Below are 18,903 nucleotides of genomic sequence, written 5' to 3' on the forward strand. Positions count from 1 at the left end.
TCATCCTGGACCAGTCCTTGACATTTTTCTTGGTGAATTGGGGCTGAAAATATTTCACAAGGCACTTCTCATGCCTAGTAACACTATCCCAAAGAAATAAACAGAGGTCCTATCTATACATGGATCTGAGACCCCACACCTTTCTTGCTCTATGCAAAATGTACTTTTATTGTGGACTTTTCAAGTTATACCAAGTGCAAATTTATTTGCTATCATGCTATGTCTCAGCATTTAAAATCTTTGCATTGCGCAAGTTTTTTGTCAACGTCTTTGTAGCCGCGGACTTCCAAGATTATTTTCATGCCTTTGAATACCCCTGTGCAGGAGTGGCCATCAGGGAAATAGAGGGATTGCGGTGTGCCATCAGCAAACTGAGCGTCGCCCATCTTTATCTTGATTTTTTTGGGAGATCCATTAGGCAGATAGACCGGCTTTTTGGTGATGGGATCATGCTCCATCACCTCAATTCCCCAATTATGGTTTGGGGGTGGTGTGTATTTAGGCATCCATCGTGCAGAGAGCGAGTCTTCAGGACGCTTCAAATGGGTTGGTGCGTTGTCATAAATGAAGACATCCTCAAATTCGGGCCAATATTTGGTGCAGATGTCAATTGCTTTCTGAGCTTGAGCAATGATCTCATCGCACGTGAAATAGCCGTCCTTGTTTTTTCCAGGCTTCATCACAACATCAGGAGAAAATCTCTTGAGTCAGTAGGTCAATGTAGCTCTAGTATTTATAATACCCTGGTAGTCTAGTCCCCCCCATGAGTCGCTCCGGTAGTTTACTGTGACATCTCAGTAGCCTGGGTAGCTCTTCCCTTGCACCTGATAGCCCTCGGTACACCCTCCTTCCACTTAGATAGGCACTGGTACACCTTGCTACCAGAGCTACTTGTGTGTACTGAATCTACTGATTTCTTTGTAGATGGCCACTAATTTTCTTGTTTCCAAATTAAATTAGGGGTATAAATGGCATTTCAACTATCTAATACAAGGGGGTCTACAATAACAGCCACACTAATAAAGAGGCTTAAAGCCAATATCCAAGAAAGTATGAATGGTGAAAATAATGGATAACATTACACATGAATGAAGGGACACCAGGGTATCCTCATTCAGGTTCGGGAGGGAGTGCTCAAGCGTTGTTGATGTTGTTGTCCGTCATCATCGTCTTTGCGTCGTCCATCGTCATGGTCATTTTCGTCGTGTTGTGCACTGTGGTTGTGGTCGTCCGTTATTGCCGCCACCTGTATCGTCGTCGTCCATCCATCTCCATCATCATGTAGCCATTGTCGTGTGTTGTCGTCATCGTCATCGGGTCACATTGCTCAATGTAGCAGAGGGCGAGGTGGTGACATGGCGGTGGTTATGATGGCCGCTAGGTGGGTTGTGGCTATTAGAAAGGGGAACAAGAGGAGCTGGTGGGGCTTACATTGTGATGTGCTCACCTGTCTACTGTGGACGGTGATGATGGCATATGTTGTCGCCATCTGGGATGACGTGGCACATCTGTGTCCTGTGTCGTAGTCGCATGGTAATTCCGTATTGTTGTTGAGTCATCGCTGTCCTGTGTTGGCGTTGCACCGTCGTTGTGTCGTGTCAGTCCAGACGACGAACAGTGAATTAGTTGTCATTCGTCATTTGGTTGCCACGTCGCTTCTAGCGACGTGGCACCTGAACATTGTATGACTAAAGGAATGGGGGGCAGGGGTTGTGTTAGCTCACCTGGGTTGGCACACAACGTTGTCACTGTCCTTGTTGTCGCGTTGATGTTGCAGGCACTCGTTTTCTTGCCAGAGCTGGTGATGTGGCATTGCCGCGTTGTTCTTGTGGTGTTGGGGCATGCCGGGCTGGTTGTGGGTGGTCAATGAGGGTTGTGGGTTGTGGTGGCCATTGGTGACAGTGGTGGTGCGGTGGTCATGAGTGGGCGTCATGGATGATCGATGATGGTAGTGGTTGAGGAGCTTGTGGGCAGGTTGTGGGATGCCCAAATCAAGCGTGGCCAAATGCCGACAATCAATGAATGAAATTTTGTCTACTAGAGGCTGACACTTAGCAGCGGCAGCAGGCACCTTGCTTGCTGACAAATACACTGCTTTGCACCAATACGATGCGACTTTTTTTTCGTAACAAAGGAAACAGTGTTCAAGAGCTATAGCGCTACATAGTTATGTATATAAACATTGGAGCTGGCGCTAAGAAAGAGACAACGATATCATGTTTTGAAAAGACCAGTTGTTTGCACCAGTTTGCTCGCTCGCGTGTGCCATATGCAAGAAAAGAGCCCCATGGCCTGTAGAAAGTTTGTTTGTTCATGCTTGCCCGCTCGCATGTGCCTTATGCAAGAAAAGACCCCCATGGCCCCTGGGTAGTTTGTTTGTACCTGTTTGGTATTTATGACCTTGGGAGACCTTGACAAGCAAGGTGAAGTCCTCACCTCAGATTTGGGCGTGGCTATGTGACAACAGCATCTAGTGAGCTCTGTTTAATTGCTTTAAACAGTTGTACGGTGCAGCTGCTAGATTGCTCTCTTCTCCACCCCTGAGATGTCTTGTGGAGCTGAGGGTTCGATTCACGGTGTTTGCACTATTTTTGACAATGTATATGACAGATGGTGAAATCCATGGAGTCTACTGAAATAGTCAAGCAACCTCAATACTTCGAGCAGAAACTACTTGGTCTACTGACACTGTAGGAACAACAATCAAGGTCTATGGGGAAATGAGTTGAAAATATTGGAAGCTATTGAGTTTATGAACAAATGAACTGAGTGTACCTGGACTATGGGTGCATAACCAGAGTTTATCAGCACTACTTGGAGCAATGGAAGCTACTGACTTTCTGAAGAAAACTACTGAGGGTACATATTCAATCAGAAAACTACATATACATTTTTTTTTCCTGATGAACGCGTGCTGATTCTTTCCCATTGGGAGATTGAAGCCACCCAAAATCCACGGAAACGAGATCAGCCACCATCAAAGAACAACCCTCCCCTTTCTTGTACGGCTTTGGTGTTGCATCTTTATGAAACCATCTTCTTCCCCCCCAATCATGCGCGTAAAAGATTACTTCGTCATGGTGCCATTTTATGACACGACGACCCAGCTGGGGCCCCTCCTCTGGTAAGTTTTCTGTTGACCAGATCTTTTCGCATCTGAGCAGGTCCTTCATTTTTGGCAAGAACCGATTATCCCTGTACCAAACCACATCCTCGCGCTCATGGCCGTCTGCGTATTGTCCCTTCTTCGGAGTGATCCAACGGAAGCCGAGAAGCTTCAAATATCTCTCAGCGGTGCGCAAAGAAATTTTCTTTGTGATTCCATGCTTGAGTTTAACCTCGGGGTGTGCTAAGAATTCCACAATCTTCCCAGCAGTGATATCCTTTCCAAGTTCTTGCAGATGGAGGTTGATGTCGGATGGAAGATCCTCATCCGCGAGCATCGTTTGATTCCAGTCACCATAGGGATTAATGGGGAGTATCTTCCGATTTTCAATAAATTGTCGCGTGAGTTTCCGCAGTTGACGTGCACAGTATGTACCCCGCCCGAGGGATATTGAAGCTTGCATTGATGACGCACACCATTTCTGGTATGTCGCCGATTTGGGGTTGGTGAAAAAGTTAAGGAGAGTTCTCATCCCCTCCATCCTTATCCTAACGAAGGGATTTATTTTAGGATCGACATGTCCGTTCCCTTTTTTTCGTGGTGGGTTCAGCTTGCTCTCCAAATCTTTTAATGTCTCCTTTGCTAGGTCTAGAGTTGGAGCTTCCCTCAGCTTCCCCTCCGGCAATGTCGCGTCAATACGGTTTTGATCACGCGAGGTCGCGTCGGTGGCTGCGTTGTTTCCCAATTCCGGCGTACTTATGTCAACACCCTCAAATTCCTCGACGTCGACGATCGCTTCATCGCCGTCTTTGTCAGGACCATCTTGGATACTCTCGGCATCACTTTCCGTGCCATCATCAAGCTCTTCTGCATGTGGGGGACCATTTCCCGTGTCAGCGCAGGGTAGGCCACCTGTGTCGGGCTCAGTCCCATGATTTGTTTCCTCGTGGAGTGCCTCGTTAATGATGCGGAATTTCTGATAGGTGTGCCCTGATGTGGGCTCCATTGTGTTGGGAGGAATACACCGAAACGAGCTCAAGAAGCTTGACATTGACTTCTGACAGTCAGGTGGTTCCTGAAGTTGGGTCGTCCGTCAAAAGCCTTCGCCGCATCGAAATTTCGGCCCAAAATTGACTGTAAAGGCTCCCTGAAGGTTACAGATGGCGCAGGGGTTGGTGTTCTCTGGTATTTGTCAGTTAGGACGCGTCTTTGAGTAACTGACCACCCACAGACAGGATCCACTCATTCTCCTTCGCAGTTTTGGCTTTTTTTTGAGGTCTGTCACCTCCCTGTAAGTTCTGTGCTCTTGACTGAATGTACTTGCTTCGTTTAGGCATGATTCCAGCCTACTGAGGAGGGTTTGCGCGTCTGCCGCCCTCAAATTGACGCGTCTATCTATATAATAAAGGCTTAAAATGGAAATGTCACGCTTTGCACGTGACGTTGGAAGGGTATGGCTGTCGTCTACCTTAGTGAGTAGCGTACGGGCCTTGAAAACTTGACAATCCATTCGGATTGCTAGAATGTTCCTGAGCGACGAATTGACACTAGCACCTCGAGCACATTCAGCCCTTACTGTTGAGAGCAGCAAATGCGGTAGTTCGATAGGTGGCAAACCAGGTCCACCGCTCAAGAGTCTGTCAGACAAATCCAGACTTCTGTGGAAGTTCGTCAGATGATACAGCATGCGCATTGAAGGGCACTCTACCGATTCAGAGAAATCTGGATCTTCAGCTCACGCAGCGCCGGCGCGCGCAAGATGGAGCTAGGTCAAAAAAGGACGAAGGCTCCACTGAAAGTGCGGCGAGGCACAGCGGCTCAAAAGGGGATGAGGTGGGGATAGTTGACAAGCAGTGAATGTGCCGGGAGGACTCGGCTAAACTGCCTTTCCTGGCGATATAAAAGCAGGCTCAATTCGAAGGTTGTAACCATCACCTCCCACTTTCTCGATTTCAAACATCTTATCGAATACCTGCAGATATGTCTTTTCCAAGTGGCCTGTATACTCTCAGAGCCTCTCCTGCTGCCGGATACGGTGGTTTGTATGCCACTGGAAACGGCGTTGACGACGTTGTGGCCGTCGCGCCACAGTCGCCACCGTTCATTGAGCGTCAGGTCGTGAGTATCATGCGTCTACATACGTTCCGGATGGTCAAACCTGCTAATGTCTTTTTGCCGATATTATTTAGTGGAAGATTGAAGCCGTCCATGGCAAGGAAAGCGCATACACCATCAGTCTCCACACCAATGGAAGTACTTTTGGAGGACATTGGTTCCCAAAGGACGGGGAACCGATTCCTGAGCACCCCGTCGTTACTTCGGAAAATTCTTACGAATGGTTCATTGCGTATAAGAATATTCCGGACGTTCCTCACATCATCACGTACGTGCCGGTGATATATCAACATTTCCTTGCAACGTGCCTCACCATCAACTCTTCCTCTTCAGCATTCGAGCACCTAATCCCCGTCTCGGCGTGGACTTTTATGCTGGAACTAATGATAAAGAACAAGTGAGCACCTTACACTCTCTGATGATTTGCTTTGGCTGATTTTTTGCTGCCACCAGGTTGTCATCAAACCCGTTCCCGTTATTCCAGATGCAGAGGCACCCTACTGGCAATTCAAGCCCCACCTACTAAGTTAATGAGCGCGAAGATCTGTTGGTGATTTCTAAAGGAATTATGAATTTAGCGAGATTTTGTGCAATGCTGCGCTTATGTGTACCATCAACTTCCAATGCAATGATGTTCCTAAGTGGATTGACTAATTTTTCGTGTGCTTCCTTTGGTTATCGACTGGTGATTCGGAGTTTTTGCCACATCAGTAAAATTACAAGTCCGGCTTTAGCCGCTTTCACCGCTTTTGAAAAGCGTGAAAGCATGAAAGCGTTTCCGCTTTTGGAAGCCCAGGCCATATTGTTTGAAAAGGGATTTCCGCTTTCAAAAGGGACAAAAGGGGTTGCAAGTGGTTCAAAAGGGGACCATGAAAGAGGTGCAGCTCATATATCCATAATTATGTTCATATTTCCATTTTATTAGCTAGCGAGGTCGCTATTTCGGTAGTTACCAAAGAATGACATTCACTCGGGCTCTGTGCCTCTTCAACTTTTGCACAGAAATTCCTGCCGCATCACCTAGAAGTGGCATTTTCTTGTATTTGTGTGCATGCGCCGCCAGTCGAGGAGAGAAAAGAAAGTTCAAGCGGCGTTTGAACTTCGGACAGGTCAATTCCGACCGCCGTTTGTGATTCTACTAACCTCGAACTTTGTGGCATTTTTCCTGGTTCGCACTCTTGCTTGCACGACCAACCACACTCTAGTAAACCGGTAATGTACTGGCTCTCAAATAAGCCCAACGCAGTGCGATCCGTGGAGTTGGCGCGGTGGCTTCTGCGTAGTATCCCACCTTGCATCCGCTCCGTAAGTTTAAATAAATAAATGTTCTTCCCTGAGGATCCAACACGGAAATCAGGCGAATTTCCAGAAACCTTACGCACATGAATATATAAGACGCGCGCCCTCCAAGCAGGCTCTTTTCCTTCCCCGGGCAGCACCATGGCACGCACGAAAATGCTAGCTCACAAGTCTACAGGCGGTAAGCGTTCAATTTGCCCCCTCAGAAACGCACCGACTAAGTGAACAAAAAAATACAGGAAAAGTACCCCGCTACCCACGCGACCTTCCTCCTATCGCAAGGAATAAATCTTCATCAAACAGCCAAAAAAACGCTCTGGGACCCACGGCCATCCGACTCCAAGTTTCTCATCGGGCGGGAGCTACTCGAGGCTACATCAACTCGGGTTCAAAACCCCTCAAGTCGGCTCCAAATTGAAGTCATCATTCCACCGCTCCAATATGAATGTACACCGATTTCGTCCCGGCGAAGTGGCGTTGCGCGAGATTAGACGATACACGAGCTCTACGGAGCTGTTAATCCGCAAATTACCGTTTCAGAGACTGGTTAGGGAGATCGCTGTCGAGTTTGTGAGTCTTTTTTCGTTCTTTCTTTCTTTTATAATTCTGACTTGCGGTTTGAAACTTGAAAACGTTGTAGGGAGACTTCCGATTTCAATCAGCCGCAATTGAAGCGCTGCAAGAATCCTCCGAGGCGTACTTGGTTCAATTATTTGAGGATATGAGGTTATGTGCGGTTCATGCGAAGAGGGTGACGGTTATGCCGAGGGATTTGATGCTTGCGAGGAGGTTGAGGGGGTAAGTGAGGTTGGTGAATATATTAATTTGGGTGAAGAAGGGGTTAAAATTTGAGAGAGATGATTTTTTTGTAATGCGTATATGTATAATTTACTGCGATGTCTGGACTCTGCGAGGTTGGAGGGCGACTTGATTTTTATAGAAGGAGTCGGCGTCAAATTTATGCCCGCCCTGGACATCATCATGAGTTGGAAAAATCGGCCAGTGATGAGAAAAATTTAAAATACATACATCATGATACAAATATTCCAACCCGCAAGTATCGGACTCCTCTACTCGTAGTGGTACGATTTCTCGCAGCGGCAACTGAAAGCCCGGGCTGCGCACTGGCGAACGTTCAACAGCTTGTTAACGTTAGCTTCAGGCTCTAGCGGAAGGATAATCTCGGGGCATGCGCATGCGCAGTGGTACGATAATTTGCGATAATAATGGAGGTGCTGCGCCGTCATCCTTGCCGTTAAGCTGTCAACTTCATCGTTTCGTAGCTGACCACCTGAGCGAAAAAAAGAGAAAAACATTGGTTTACGGGCGAATTCAATAACGTCCGTACTGTACGTGTTCCTAAATAGAAAATGCATAACTAAAAAAAAGTAAGGGTAAATATGTTGCAGTGAATAAATGTAAATGTAAAATGCTGTAGGATAGTCATGATATGGCGGGATCGAAGCTTGACGACGACGCGTCGGAATAAAGCACGGCTGAGTGGCGTGAATACGTGGGGGAATGACAATCGCAAGCCGCAGCCTCCAATCCAGTGTCCTGATACATCGTCCTCCCAAAAGAAAAATCGCCCATCTGGGCCAGGCCGCTCACGCACTAAGCACCCCCCTCAACTCCCTAACAATCCTCTTCGCCGCCACCTCCAACCTCTCCTCCCTCCCCTCCCTCCGTACCTCCACAATCGTCCTCTTCCTACCCCCCTCAGAACTCATCTGCTGTACCAACCCGACCTTGCGGATGTTAAATGACACGGAGAGCGTAGAAAAGGGGAGTGGTGTTATTTTTTTTGTTGGGGGTGTAGGGGGGAGGGGGAGGGGTTGGGGGGTCTTTTTGAAGGACCAGAAGAATGATGATGAGGGGCGGGGAGGGGTGGGTGGGGAGGGTGTTGTGGTGAGTGTGCTTGAGGAGGTCGAGGTTGAGGAGTAGGAGGAGGAAGAGGAAGAGGAGGAAGGGACGTATTGCCCCGGCGGAGCGAGTGTGATTACGCCTTCGCGTACCCCATAAGTCCTCACGAGGTCTTCTAACCTCGATCTCGGTTGGCTTAAGTCAAATAAATCTCTGAACATGTCTTCTCTTTCTAGATGGAGCTCTGAATCGTCTACGAAGACGTCTTCACGGACTTTGAGCGCTATGAAGCGGTCGAGGATGGGTGTTTCGCGTTGGATTGTTTGGAGGGGTGGTGTCGGTGTTGAGGTGGGCGGGGATGGGGACGTGCTTGGGAATGGGTCGGAGGAGTATGGTGTGCGTATGAGGGATTGGTAGAGGGGTAAATAGGTCGATCGGAGGACGTGCATGCATGCGATGTAGAATGCTCTGTTGACCAGACGCAGGGACCCCGCGAGCCAGAAGAGGGTTTTGCGTTGTCTTTCTAGTTTTCCTTGGTCTACACCTGGTGATTGGGGGAAGGAGGAGTAGACGATTTGAAGGAGGATGTGTGGTGGGAAAGAGGTGAGTGTGGGTTTGGGTGGGGGGAGTGCTGTTGGTGAGAAGGGAGGAGGAGGGTTTAGGGTGAGTGTTGAGGAGAGGTAGGGTGGGGGAGGGGGGAACATGATGACTTTTTCGTCTATTATCATTGTGGGTGGGGTATTTGAGAGATGAGTCGAGTATTTGAGAGATGGTTATTTTAAGACGGGGAAGGGCTGCGGAAGAAGCGCAGTGACAGTGATTGCGGTAATTTGAAACGACGACGATGTATGGCTGCAAGGGTACAGTTAGTTGTTGATGCGGATAATAGGCTGCAGCGACGGTAGTTAGTTATAGTGACCTGTGGAAGTTGAGTGGAGTACCAGGAGGAGAGCGTATATCTTGTGGCGATGATAAGTCGGCACCGCAATCGATTCTAATCATTATTCTCAATAACAACTTTCCTTCTTCCAACGTCACTTCCTACCTATAAAAACCTGGTATATCATCTCACTCCCTCCTAAACTCGCGCCTCCCCTTCGTCGCTAGTCGCCCATTTCCACTTCCATCAGCCAAAGTGGCATAACCCCCTGTCCGGGGTCCCGGCACGGCACAGAGACCCCGAAGCTACTCCTGCAGGTCAAACCACGACCACCATCATCACCCCCGCAACACACCCTACCTTTGTTATCCCCCCTGTCCCTCACTTCCCTCTCCATACATAATAATCAACTCCTCGTCCATGGGAAAGAGCCACAAGGCCTCAAAGAACCATCCACAACGTGTGTGACTCCTCTTTGTTTTACGACATTTATAAAAATTTTCTTTATCGGTCCCGTGCATGGTTTGCTGATTGGTAATTTCCAGTTCGATCACGGACTACGAGGTCAAGTAAAGGTCGCGTGAGTTTCCCTCCTCTTTGTCCCTCTTCTCCTTCCGTTGTCTTACACACCGCCATACTTAGCTACTGTCAGACCCAGCAGAGAACAACCAGCTGCTAACTGAACAACTCCGTTCACTCGGTCTATACGCCGCACCCACCCTCGGCGATGGAAATTGTCTCTTCCGAGCACTCTCAGATCAACTCTATGGGTCACCTTCGAAACACCATCAACTTCGTGCAGCCATCTGCGATTGGATAGAATCACACAAGACGCGTTATGCCCCGTTTGTGGAGGATGAGAGGGGGTTGGATGTTCATTTACGGTGTATGAGGGAGAATGGTATGCATCCTTTTTTTTCATTTTCTAGTGGACACTGATAGATATGTAAAATGGCAGCCACGTATGGAGGACACATGGAACTCTCAGCATTCGCCCACATGACGAAACGCAACGTAAAGGTCGTACAGCCCGGCCTCGTCTATGTCATCGAATGGGCGTCAGGCACCGACCCATCCTCGCCTACTTTCCCGTCCTCTCCAACAACATCAGACCGTAAACTTCGGAGCGATGACAGGCGCGCGTCAACGTCCTCTTCTCATAGCTTTGACGACGAAGATGGCGAGAGAAGTACGGTATACGTTGCGTGAGCCTTTCCCCCCTTTTTCCCTTCTTTCTCCCCACTGACCTTTCTTTGATATTGATATAGTTACCACGACTGGGAACATTTCTCCTCAATCCGCAACCTCAAAGGACCCCACTCAGGTCTCCCAAACGTATCCGAAACGCCCGCCGTACCCCTCCCCATCACCGCCCCACTGACACCGAAGAAAGCCCGCGAACAAGAGAGGAAGGAAAAGGAGAAGGAACGAAAGACGCAAAAGGTTAAATTGAAGTTGAAAGTCTCGGCACCGTCGCCTGTCAAGGGTCCCGTGTCGGCTGTTATGCGGGATGTAGAGGGTGATGATGACGATGACGATGATCCGGTGGAGTGGGCAGCAGATGCAGAAGACCCGACGCAGGTCCCCCTCCCTTGTTCTCGTGGTATCTCGTGTGAGCGTGTGCCATCGCGTCCTCCTCTTCCTCAATCGGCTTCGTCGTCTGCACCCAATTCTACCGCCTCCACCTCCTCCTCATCCTCCGCTTCTTCCTCCGCACCTCAAACACAATCACAGCTCCAACTACAACCACCCCAACGAACCACGCGATCCCCGAAACGCTCATTCGACGAGTCGAGTGCTAGTGCTAGCGCTAGCGATACCGACGACCGACACCTCGTTGAAAGAGGGAGGGATAAGCGGACGAGGAGGAATACTGGGGCGGGGTGTGATGTTCTCATGGCTTCACCACCAACCCCACACCCAAACCCACCAGAGGATGCGGATACACCGGAACTTTCCGCCCCTGGGTCGCCTTCGCCTTCGTCTAGTGAGGCCTCGTCTCTGTCGAGGTGTTCGAGTGCTTTTGGGTCTCCACCGCCGCCGCCGGCTGCTGTTGACGTTCTTCCGATACCGTCGAAGAAATCCAAGTCACGGGCTTTACATCCCCATCCCATGACGGCGTACGAAAGGCCTTTAACGAGGAGACAGCGTAAAGCGTTGGGGTTACCTAAACTCCGGCCTGGCCTTGGCTCTTCTCCTTCCCCTGGGGCGATTGAGAGAACGGGGAGTGCGGGGACGATTGTTATTCCTGGGGGGAAGTTTAAGCGGGGTGGAGACGGGGGGGTGAAGGTGAAGGTTGAGGAAGGGGAAGAGGCGGAGTGGAGGAGGAATGGGACGGGGAGGGTTGATGTTAGGGGGTTTAGGGAGCTGAAGATTTGATGATGGATGAGGACGTTTTGCTTGATGATGCCTGCCGTCCGCTCCCGTCTTGGTCGCTCCCCGCCCTTGTTGGCGTACGGTGCTTGGGCTCGTCGCCAGTGGACTTAGCGCCACGTCAGGCTGCGTTGGTTGCCCACCCGCGTCGTGGCATAGACGCATGCCTACCGACCGACCTGTATTTGTACCCCCTCCTCTGCGATAACTTCCTTCCTTCCGATTCTGATAACGACCCCTCACGACTCTTTTCCATCCTCATTTCTCGCTCTCGTTTTTGCATCTACAACAACAAAGCCCCACTCACGCATCATTTATTCTGTGCATCTCCTTTCATCTCGTATAATAGACAATCCCATACAGCTGCTGCATTGACGATTTTTTTCTTTTTTTTTTTTCCTGATTGATAACGTGTCGGACAAGAGGGTTGCACCCCCCGAAATCCCAACATTTGACTCTCGAGTATTGTAGATACATTTTCATTTTGATACGAACAAGATAACAACTCAAGTACTCAACTCTCATCAGCATTTTCGTGGTATATATAGTTTGTGGTTTACAGATAGCATTGCATTGCATTTTCTCTTTTTTTTTTTTTTTTTTTTCATTTGAAGGATGAATTTGAATTTATCCTTCAGAGGATTTCAAGAAAAATGTTGAAAAAACTCGGGATGGGCACTGCCTTGAGGCCTGTGATTGGGTTTTCCAAAAGAATTCGCGTTCCTGAGATACCCATTTATTTGTCCGCAACTGAACAGCATGTAGCCTAAAAATAACTCAAATGTGCCTGGTACCAGCGCTCAACGTTCAACGTTCAACGGGTGAACGCCTCAAGGCCAGGCAGCACTTATATATATAAGCATGACCCACTGGCAGCCGTTTCACGGCAATGATGTTCTTTCCACTTGTCATCCCATTATTTAGCATTCTCCACGTATACGCCTATCTCAACGATACCTCCAACGCGGACCTCACATGGAGTGGAAACAGCGCACATCCCCTCAGCTCCAACTCCAGTCAATGGTGCTATTTCCCAGTCGCCAACGTCACCAAGAACACGGCTTGTATTGGAACTTCGACTTCTTCCACCAGCAGCTATCAGACACTCATCTACACTCATCTAAATCTGCCCCAGGGATGGTCCATTGCCTACTACGCGCTCAACAACGTCACACTTTTGGGTGACTTCAAATACCCCGTGCCTGCAGGAGGTGCTCGTATGTGCCTTTCAGGTCAGGCATTGGACAAGAGCTATCAGACGTATTGCCAGGTTATATATTATAACAACGACATCGTTGATAATGCGTCCGACTGGTGCGTCGTCGCGCTCGGGCAGTCTTACGTTTCCGACGGTTGCTACACCGCCACGCCAGCCTCTGGCACTGTCAGTGCTGCGACAGTGCCAGCAACAACCGTTACAGCAGCCCAGCCCGCAGCAACCTCAGGTCAGGGTAAGGCCGAGCTGTTGCAGGAGTGCACCCCCGGGTGTGGCAAGAGTCAGTGCACTTTCAGTAACCTCGTAAGTGCATTCTTTGGTAAAAGGCAACTTGACGACCTGATCTCTCCCAGTCGCATGTTGACCCTGTAACTTACCCCGTCATTGTGGGGACTCCAGTTGAGAACTGTGACCCAAAGAGCAATACGACCATCTCGAGTGGTATTGGAGGATCAGTCCAGATCACAGACACCTGGAGCGTCACCACGTCATTGGGGGTGAGCTTCGAAGGGTTGGACTTGAAGGCCGAAGCCTCGTTTTCCAGTTCAAAGGCGATAACGTTCTCGCAGACCGTCACGATACAAATCCCACCTGGGCAAATGGTTTACTATATTCTTTTATATTCTCATCGCAATATCTGAACTAGTGGTCCTTTTAGGGCGCAATGGTCGCAAACGTGCTATATAATCAGACGAACGGGAACATGAAAATCGGGTCCAAGTGCGTTCTACCCGAGAATTGAGAACGTTGAAAACCTAATATTGCCACAGTGCACTCTTTCCTATCACATCGAACCAACCTCTGGAGGTCGTCTCCTACGGGCAGCAAATAACCCTATGTGGCAACCAGTTTGCTGCTACTAATTCGAGCCCGATGGCCTGTACTCTCAGTGCTGCCGTTTCGCTGAGGGAGAATTCTTTGATGACATTCTTTGGCTTGTTGATTCCCATATTTGCTTGGATGGTGTAGTACTTATAGTCAAGAACACCTCGTCGAATATCAGAAGTAAATTGTTGCCTGCAGAAATATTCTTTCTTTTTATTCGAATAATAAAAAGCCCAATTATTACTTTCCGCGGCATGCCGTCACGTCTTTGCATCTTTGGTGTCTTTGCATCTTTGGTGTCTTTGCATCTTTGGTGTCTTTGCATCTACACCAAAGACACCCAAAGATGGACCTACTGTTTTGCCGATGGGGGATTGGCCCGAACCTGACCGGACATTGTAGAAAAATATAAGGTGGAGAATCGGGGTGGCCGAAGTGTTCTGTCAGCGAAAAATGAATGTCCAATCGCGTCGAATATTGTATGCCTTGTGAGGAATATGGTACTACGTATGACTACAGACGATAACTATGGGCGATCGCGAACTTGTGAAGCCGTCAAAGAGCACCCTATTGGCAGAAAGATATTCCTGGTATATACATCACAAACTCTCCAGGTAGGATGTTTGCGAAGCACGCAGAAATAAACGTAAGATAGGCAATTTCTACACATACCAGTGAAATTTCCTGACCTATTCATGGCGAGTCTCAATAAGTACGTTTTCAAGGCCGAGCTCTTCGCAACGTGCAACCACGGAAGGGAGCGATTGATTTTCTGCGCAGTGCCCATGTTTCCATGTTTCTTGCTGTCCTGGCGGCTGCTGGTCTCCCCAACATTGACGAAGGCGGTACTCTCTAACCAAGTGTGCGACCTTGGCCGCTTGTGTTTGGATGCGGGGAGCAGAAACACCGAAGTGAGTAGGAATAAGATGAGTAAAGTTGGTGGCTCTCGCGTAAGAGAATGTTGTTGGCGCTTGCTCCATATTTCCCCCATGTGCAGAAATAACTTTCTGCCGAAAAAAATCTAGCACAGTTATAGGATCTGTGTGATGAGATTTTTTTTTTTGCGAGAATATTTCAGCACGGATGGAGTCGGCGTGCGGGGGGAAATTGGGAGGAAGCGCCAACAAGCCTGCAGCTGATAGAGCCATTGGATCAACTCGAAACGGGTCAATTTCTATTAAACCTCGGCGGCTTTGAGCTTTTGGTTGGGAGTAAAGCTGCATGGAGTAATGGTTTATGGCGCTGGGGTGATACGACCATGCACCGGAGTTGGCTGTCGACGTCATGTCCTGTCGGTGGTCTAGAAGTGGGTTTGGGTGATGAAAAAGAGAATATGGAGCCATGGGCTCCGTCGATTGGTGGATTGGCGTGGCCGGTGGATCAGATTGTCGATGGGGACATAAACCTACTGGGGGGTGTATTAACCAATTAGTGACTCTAAATCGGTGATGCTGACAACCCCCACGACTAGAACGTACCCGGACAGTGGTAGCAGTTCACATATACGAATGCCATACCCAATTGTCAGACAACAAAATGACGGGTTTGAAGAGTAGTGATAGATCGATAAGGCATGGGAGTTGGACAGCCTGCTTCCCAGGCTCTGCCTCGAGGTTGTAGGAAGTCCATCCTGAGGAGATAGGATGGGAAGTTATCATCCAACATTTTTCCGCTCCACCTTATTTCCAACAACGTCTTCTAGCTCACGGAGTGGGAGATAGGTATGGGATAATAAAGGGATGACCGAACTTTATCCTGAGAGTCCAGACGTCATTTCGGACGAGCTTTTGACTCTACGATGAAGTTTGCGATGATTGAATACAGCGTTGACTCGGAGCTCATCATCTGACTCCGCTTCCAATGGTCCACGTTATTGGTGCGTTTTGGGGTGGCCAGGAGGTGGTGTTGCCATGGCTAAGCTGTTGAGGCGGCTCTAGCTCAGGAGCCGAGCTAATTTCTCCCAGAATGTCGGACCACCTGACTTTCAAGATGACTTGTTGACTTGCACCTTGTGAAAAATACTTTGCACTGCCACTTTCGAGTCCCCTTCGCTCCCAAACGCCATTGAGAATCGCACAGGTCTCTTCTAATGACCCCCAATGAAGCTGCGAGAACAACGCAAGTACCTAGGCACGCCAAAAAATAGCCGCTCTTCCACTCCGCTTGCCCAATTTTAACGATGTCGTTTTCCGCGTTCGTCTCAAAACCCTCCCTTCAACTCTAGGCTTCAACGCTCCTGCACGCACCAGGTGATTGGTCCCGGAAGCGCTCTTTTGCTACCAAGGAATGCTCTGGAGAGATCTACGGGAAGGCATTGACGACACAGCGAGGCTTTACTGACGAACATCTGCGAACCGACGGCTAGGCTGACCGCCTTACGCAGGCACTCAAATACCCAACCACTGCCTATCCTTGACCCAGGTCATCACGAAAACTTCATGACGGACAACTCCTCGCATTATGACCACACTCAAGTTGACTTCGCCAGTGAAACAATCCTCGGGTGCTGGAGATGCTTAGCCGCAACTGCAACTGTATGTCCTCTTCATATCTGAAATCCAAAGACTCCGTTTTGCGAGGCCCTTGAGCCTTACTGATTTTGAAGGCGTACTAATTTGCTATTGACATTTCTTAGGCTCAACTTCCATCATTTGAACCAAAGACGATCACGAACAGTGAGAATTCTCTGTTGCTGCGGCGTTCTATTAAAGAGTGCCAAAGTTCAAGATGCTGACGATCCTCCTAGTTGGTGTTAAGTACCTGGTCTTCTTCACTGTACTACTTTCAAAGGCCGTCGGCCATCAATGAAGGAGCTTCGACGATATCCTCTTCGAAATCAAGAGTACTACACATACACCGCCTGCAAAACAATAAGCTATCGACATTAAACTCAGACACTCTTTGGGACAGGTCCCTCAAGAACAACCTCGTTCAATACTTTCACCCTTCGTCGGTCTGTGAACCCTTTGATACCGTGGGGTGGTGGTGGGAGACTCTCGTCTTGTTCAATTCTGTTTTCAACAAAGGTATAGGTATCGTCAGAACCCACTGAGTTTAGACAGGAAGACCGTGACATACACAACGTTGATGGATGCAGTCAACCAGTGTTCAACAGGCGCACCTTGAATAATAATGGCTTGCGCAATGGTGGCGGTGAAGAAGACCCCGACAGAGCCAGCCTGGTTGTTATATTTATGACCACCTGAACAGTTGTCGTGATGAGGAGAAAACGACGCACATTCTCGTGGCTCTTGGGATTAGCGGGCACCTCGACGGCTCCCGTGAAAGAGATGGAGGCGGTAGTTTCGTCGAGCTTCTCGGCGCCCAACAAAGTCGTAAACTCGGCGCGAGTGATGTTGCGTCCGTTGACGGTGATAACAGCATCCTTGAACAGGAACGCGTCAAGGGATGCGTTAAGGGCGCTGGCTGACTTGGCCTGGATAATTGCAGTGAGATGGTTCTTGGTCCATCGAGAAAGGCTGGGGAGAACGATGGCATCAGACATTGTGTAGGGGAATGTTAAGTTCTAGAAATCCGAAGGAGGTACCCTTTTTGTAGGTGAGGAACGCCTTCAAGTTGCTTTTTTGTATGTATGTCAAATTGTCGCAAGGTCGGTTCACGGCACGACCTATGTGTATCTCGCCGCCCAAGTGTTCACAAGACCCAGCGCTGGTAGCTAAGTTCTCATTTATTTTTAGAATCTCTACATTCGTACGAACTTTTCGCAATCTTGACAACATACACATTATTTGACATGTTCCTTTGAGTGGTGAATGGTGGTGTCATGCTGGCGTTGCATTCCACACCAGTTCCACACTTGCCGCTGGGAGAAACTACAACCCAGATTGTATCGGCCGTGGAATTTCTATGCTACTTTCTATGGCTTGCGGAATCACAAGAGCTGAATTGCAGCGCCAATGCTGCGCCCGTCAGAATTTCATAATTGGGTCCAGAATCTTTGCACTACTTTTGCACTACTATTGAGTCTGTTAGGTGCCTGAATGTTATGGCGTGGGGCGCGGCGATGCCAAATGCGTATGTTCTCGAAGCTTTTTGCCCAAAGAAAGACCGTGTATCTACACAATTGATTGAGAAGCCAGAGCTCCTGACGGAGGTCTTGTATATTAGAACGAGCCACTTCTGAGAGGTTCACGAACAGAATGTTGACCATTAGGCTTCATGGATCATTCTCGACACCCTTCCAGATTTATATACCTCCTCACTCACTCATATTTTGGGACCGAAATTCTTTGACAGACATCAAGATCGAAATGGTACAGAATTCAAACATATCTTTGCACCGAAGTAGATAGCGTGCCGTAAAACCTATAACGTGCTATCCACAACTCCAGAATTTACGAAATTTTCTTGATTTGCCAGTATGGCCTGTCCAGGAATGGAGGCAAAAGAACCGGGGAGGACTTGATAACAACCCAAAATTGAAGAGTTAGATTCGAAAGAGGTCAAAAGAAGGCAAAGGTCATGAACATCATTCTTGTCGTTAGTCCCAACAAATCACGTCAGACGACCATCACGCTTAGCGACTGGTTTAATGCTAGATATAAATGATGATGAGATGGAATTGTTTGAAATGGCAATAAATTAGAATCAACATACAAGTATGTGTCGGGAATGCCCTTGTTTGCCAGATAAATTTGCCATTCAACATTCTCAAGGATAGTGATAATGGGGCCACGCGGAATATCTAAGTTGTTGTCCTCGAGGGACCAACCTCCACCAAAGCCAGGTTTATGCTTGTGGAACTGGAAGATTGTATATATGTCTTTCTTGCCTGGAACAGGGGTAATGGATAACTTCCCATAAGGTTTAGAAACCTAGATTATTTTTCTAAACTGATGTGCCACCATGCCGTTTGCCAAATGGGTCACAATCTGTCAAAGTTGAACTCCGCTTGTCATCGAACACCCTCTTCTAGATTTTAATCTAGACGAGGCCTCCCCCCCCTTCTTCTAGTTCTAAATCGCTTGCATAAACCCTTTTTTCATTGTCCGACAATCAATCCCTGAGCATCCTGTCAAAATCAAGCAAGGCATCAAGATGCACCAACCTATGTAGCCGGTCTCCTGAAGAACTATCCACTACATCTTTCTTGTATTTCCTGAGAAACAATTTGGAGTCACATCAGGAAAATGGTTCTGGGCTGTAGTTTGGCCATATTTACATAGTCTCCATAGGCTTGGTAGGTCAACATAGGTTAACCATTAC

The 18,903-nt window shown here is 48.4% G+C and overlaps 10 protein-coding genes across 10 annotated transcripts; 4 read left to right on the forward strand and 6 right to left on the reverse strand.

Moving 5' to 3' along the window:
- Window positions 1-224: 224 nt before the first annotated feature.
- LACBIDRAFT_326021 (uncharacterized protein) lies at window positions 225-2,315 on the reverse strand (the record flags this gene model as incomplete). Its single annotated transcript, XM_001879887.1, has 5 exons — window positions 225-699; window positions 786-931; window positions 1,448-1,508; window positions 1,725-2,159; window positions 2,182-2,315. 5 exons carry the CDS (start codon window positions 2,313-2,315, stop codon window positions 225-227), a joined length of 1,251 nt encoding a protein of 416 aa, XP_001879922.1.
- A 364-nt stretch (window positions 2,316-2,679) lies between these two features.
- On the reverse strand, window positions 2,680-4,112 carry LACBIDRAFT_326022 (uncharacterized protein; the record flags this gene model as incomplete). Its single annotated transcript, XM_001879888.1, has 3 exons — window positions 2,680-2,688; window positions 2,838-2,850; window positions 2,890-4,112. The coding sequence occupies 3 exons, from the start codon at window positions 4,110-4,112 to the stop codon at window positions 2,680-2,682; spliced, it is 1,245 nt and encodes a 414-aa protein (XP_001879923.1).
- Window positions 4,113-5,086: 974 nt separating this feature from the next.
- LACBIDRAFT_293826 (clitocypin cysteine proteinase inhibitor) lies at window positions 5,087-5,873 on the forward strand (the record flags this gene model as incomplete). Its single annotated transcript, XM_001879636.1, has 4 exons — window positions 5,087-5,224; window positions 5,296-5,489; window positions 5,555-5,618; window positions 5,675-5,873. The coding sequence occupies 4 exons, from the start codon at window positions 5,087-5,089 to the stop codon at window positions 5,750-5,752; spliced, it is 474 nt and encodes a 157-aa protein (XP_001879671.1). The 3' UTR covers window positions 5,753-5,873.
- Window positions 5,874-6,661: 788 nt separating this feature from the next.
- On the forward strand, window positions 6,662-7,322 carry LACBIDRAFT_248989 (uncharacterized protein; the record flags this gene model as incomplete). The annotated part of the gene is given in 4 exon segments (XM_001879637.1): window positions 6,662-6,707; window positions 6,883-6,906; window positions 6,924-7,090; window positions 7,161-7,322. 4 exon segments carry the CDS (start codon window positions 6,662-6,664, stop codon window positions 7,320-7,322), a joined length of 399 nt encoding a protein of 132 aa, XP_001879672.1.
- Window positions 7,323-7,590: 268 nt separating this feature from the next.
- LACBIDRAFT_318776 (uncharacterized protein) lies at window positions 7,591-7,896 on the reverse strand (the record flags this gene model as incomplete). The annotated part of the gene is made up of 1 exon (XM_001879889.1): window positions 7,591-7,896. One exon carries the CDS (start codon window positions 7,894-7,896, stop codon window positions 7,591-7,593), a length of 306 nt encoding a protein of 101 aa, XP_001879924.1.
- A 231-nt stretch (window positions 7,897-8,127) lies between these two features.
- On the reverse strand, window positions 8,128-9,111 carry LACBIDRAFT_318777 (uncharacterized protein; the record flags this gene model as incomplete). The annotated part of the gene is made up of 1 exon (XM_001879890.1): window positions 8,128-9,111. One exon carries the CDS (start codon window positions 9,109-9,111, stop codon window positions 8,128-8,130), a length of 984 nt encoding a protein of 327 aa, XP_001879925.1.
- Window positions 9,112-9,683: 572 nt separating this feature from the next.
- On the forward strand, window positions 9,684-11,642 carry LACBIDRAFT_293827 (uncharacterized protein; the record flags this gene model as incomplete). Its single annotated transcript, XM_001879638.1, has 5 exons — window positions 9,684-9,723; window positions 9,809-9,843; window positions 9,906-10,164; window positions 10,222-10,468; window positions 10,532-11,642. 5 exons carry the CDS (start codon window positions 9,684-9,686, stop codon window positions 11,640-11,642), a joined length of 1,692 nt encoding a protein of 563 aa, XP_001879673.1.
- Window positions 11,643-12,525: 883 nt separating this feature from the next.
- LACBIDRAFT_318780 (uncharacterized protein) lies at window positions 12,526-13,854 on the forward strand (the record flags this gene model as incomplete). The annotated part of the gene is given in 5 exon segments (XM_001879639.1): window positions 12,526-13,155; window positions 13,206-13,454; window positions 13,511-13,572; window positions 13,623-13,825; window positions 13,840-13,854. The coding sequence occupies 4 exon segments, from the start codon at window positions 12,526-12,528 to the stop codon at window positions 13,819-13,821; spliced, it is 1,140 nt and encodes a 379-aa protein (XP_001879674.1). The 3' UTR covers window positions 13,822-13,825; window positions 13,840-13,854.
- Window positions 13,855-13,937: 83 nt separating this feature from the next.
- Window positions 13,938-15,192, reverse strand: LACBIDRAFT_326027 (uncharacterized protein; the record flags this gene model as incomplete). The annotated part of the gene is made up of 5 exons (XM_001879891.1): window positions 13,938-14,117; window positions 14,199-14,244; window positions 14,350-14,366; window positions 14,394-15,082; window positions 15,156-15,192. 5 exons carry the CDS (start codon window positions 15,190-15,192, stop codon window positions 13,938-13,940), a joined length of 969 nt encoding a protein of 322 aa, XP_001879926.1.
- Window positions 15,193-16,324: 1,132 nt separating this feature from the next.
- LACBIDRAFT_326028 (uncharacterized protein) lies at window positions 16,325-17,182 on the reverse strand (the record flags this gene model as incomplete). The annotated part of the gene is made up of 5 exons (XM_001879892.1): window positions 16,325-16,379; window positions 16,533-16,537; window positions 16,622-16,688; window positions 16,756-16,856; window positions 16,916-17,182. The coding sequence occupies 5 exons, from the start codon at window positions 17,180-17,182 to the stop codon at window positions 16,325-16,327; spliced, it is 495 nt and encodes a 164-aa protein (XP_001879927.1).
- Window positions 17,183-18,903: the final 1,721 nt, after the last annotated feature.

This window comes from Laccaria bicolor, genomic scaffold (genome assembly GCF_000143565.1).
Source record: "Laccaria bicolor S238N-H82 LACBIscaffold_9 genomic scaffold, whole genome shotgun sequence".
In the NCBI taxonomy this organism is placed as follows: domain Eukaryota; kingdom Fungi; phylum Basidiomycota; class Agaricomycetes; order Agaricales; family Hydnangiaceae; genus Laccaria; species Laccaria bicolor.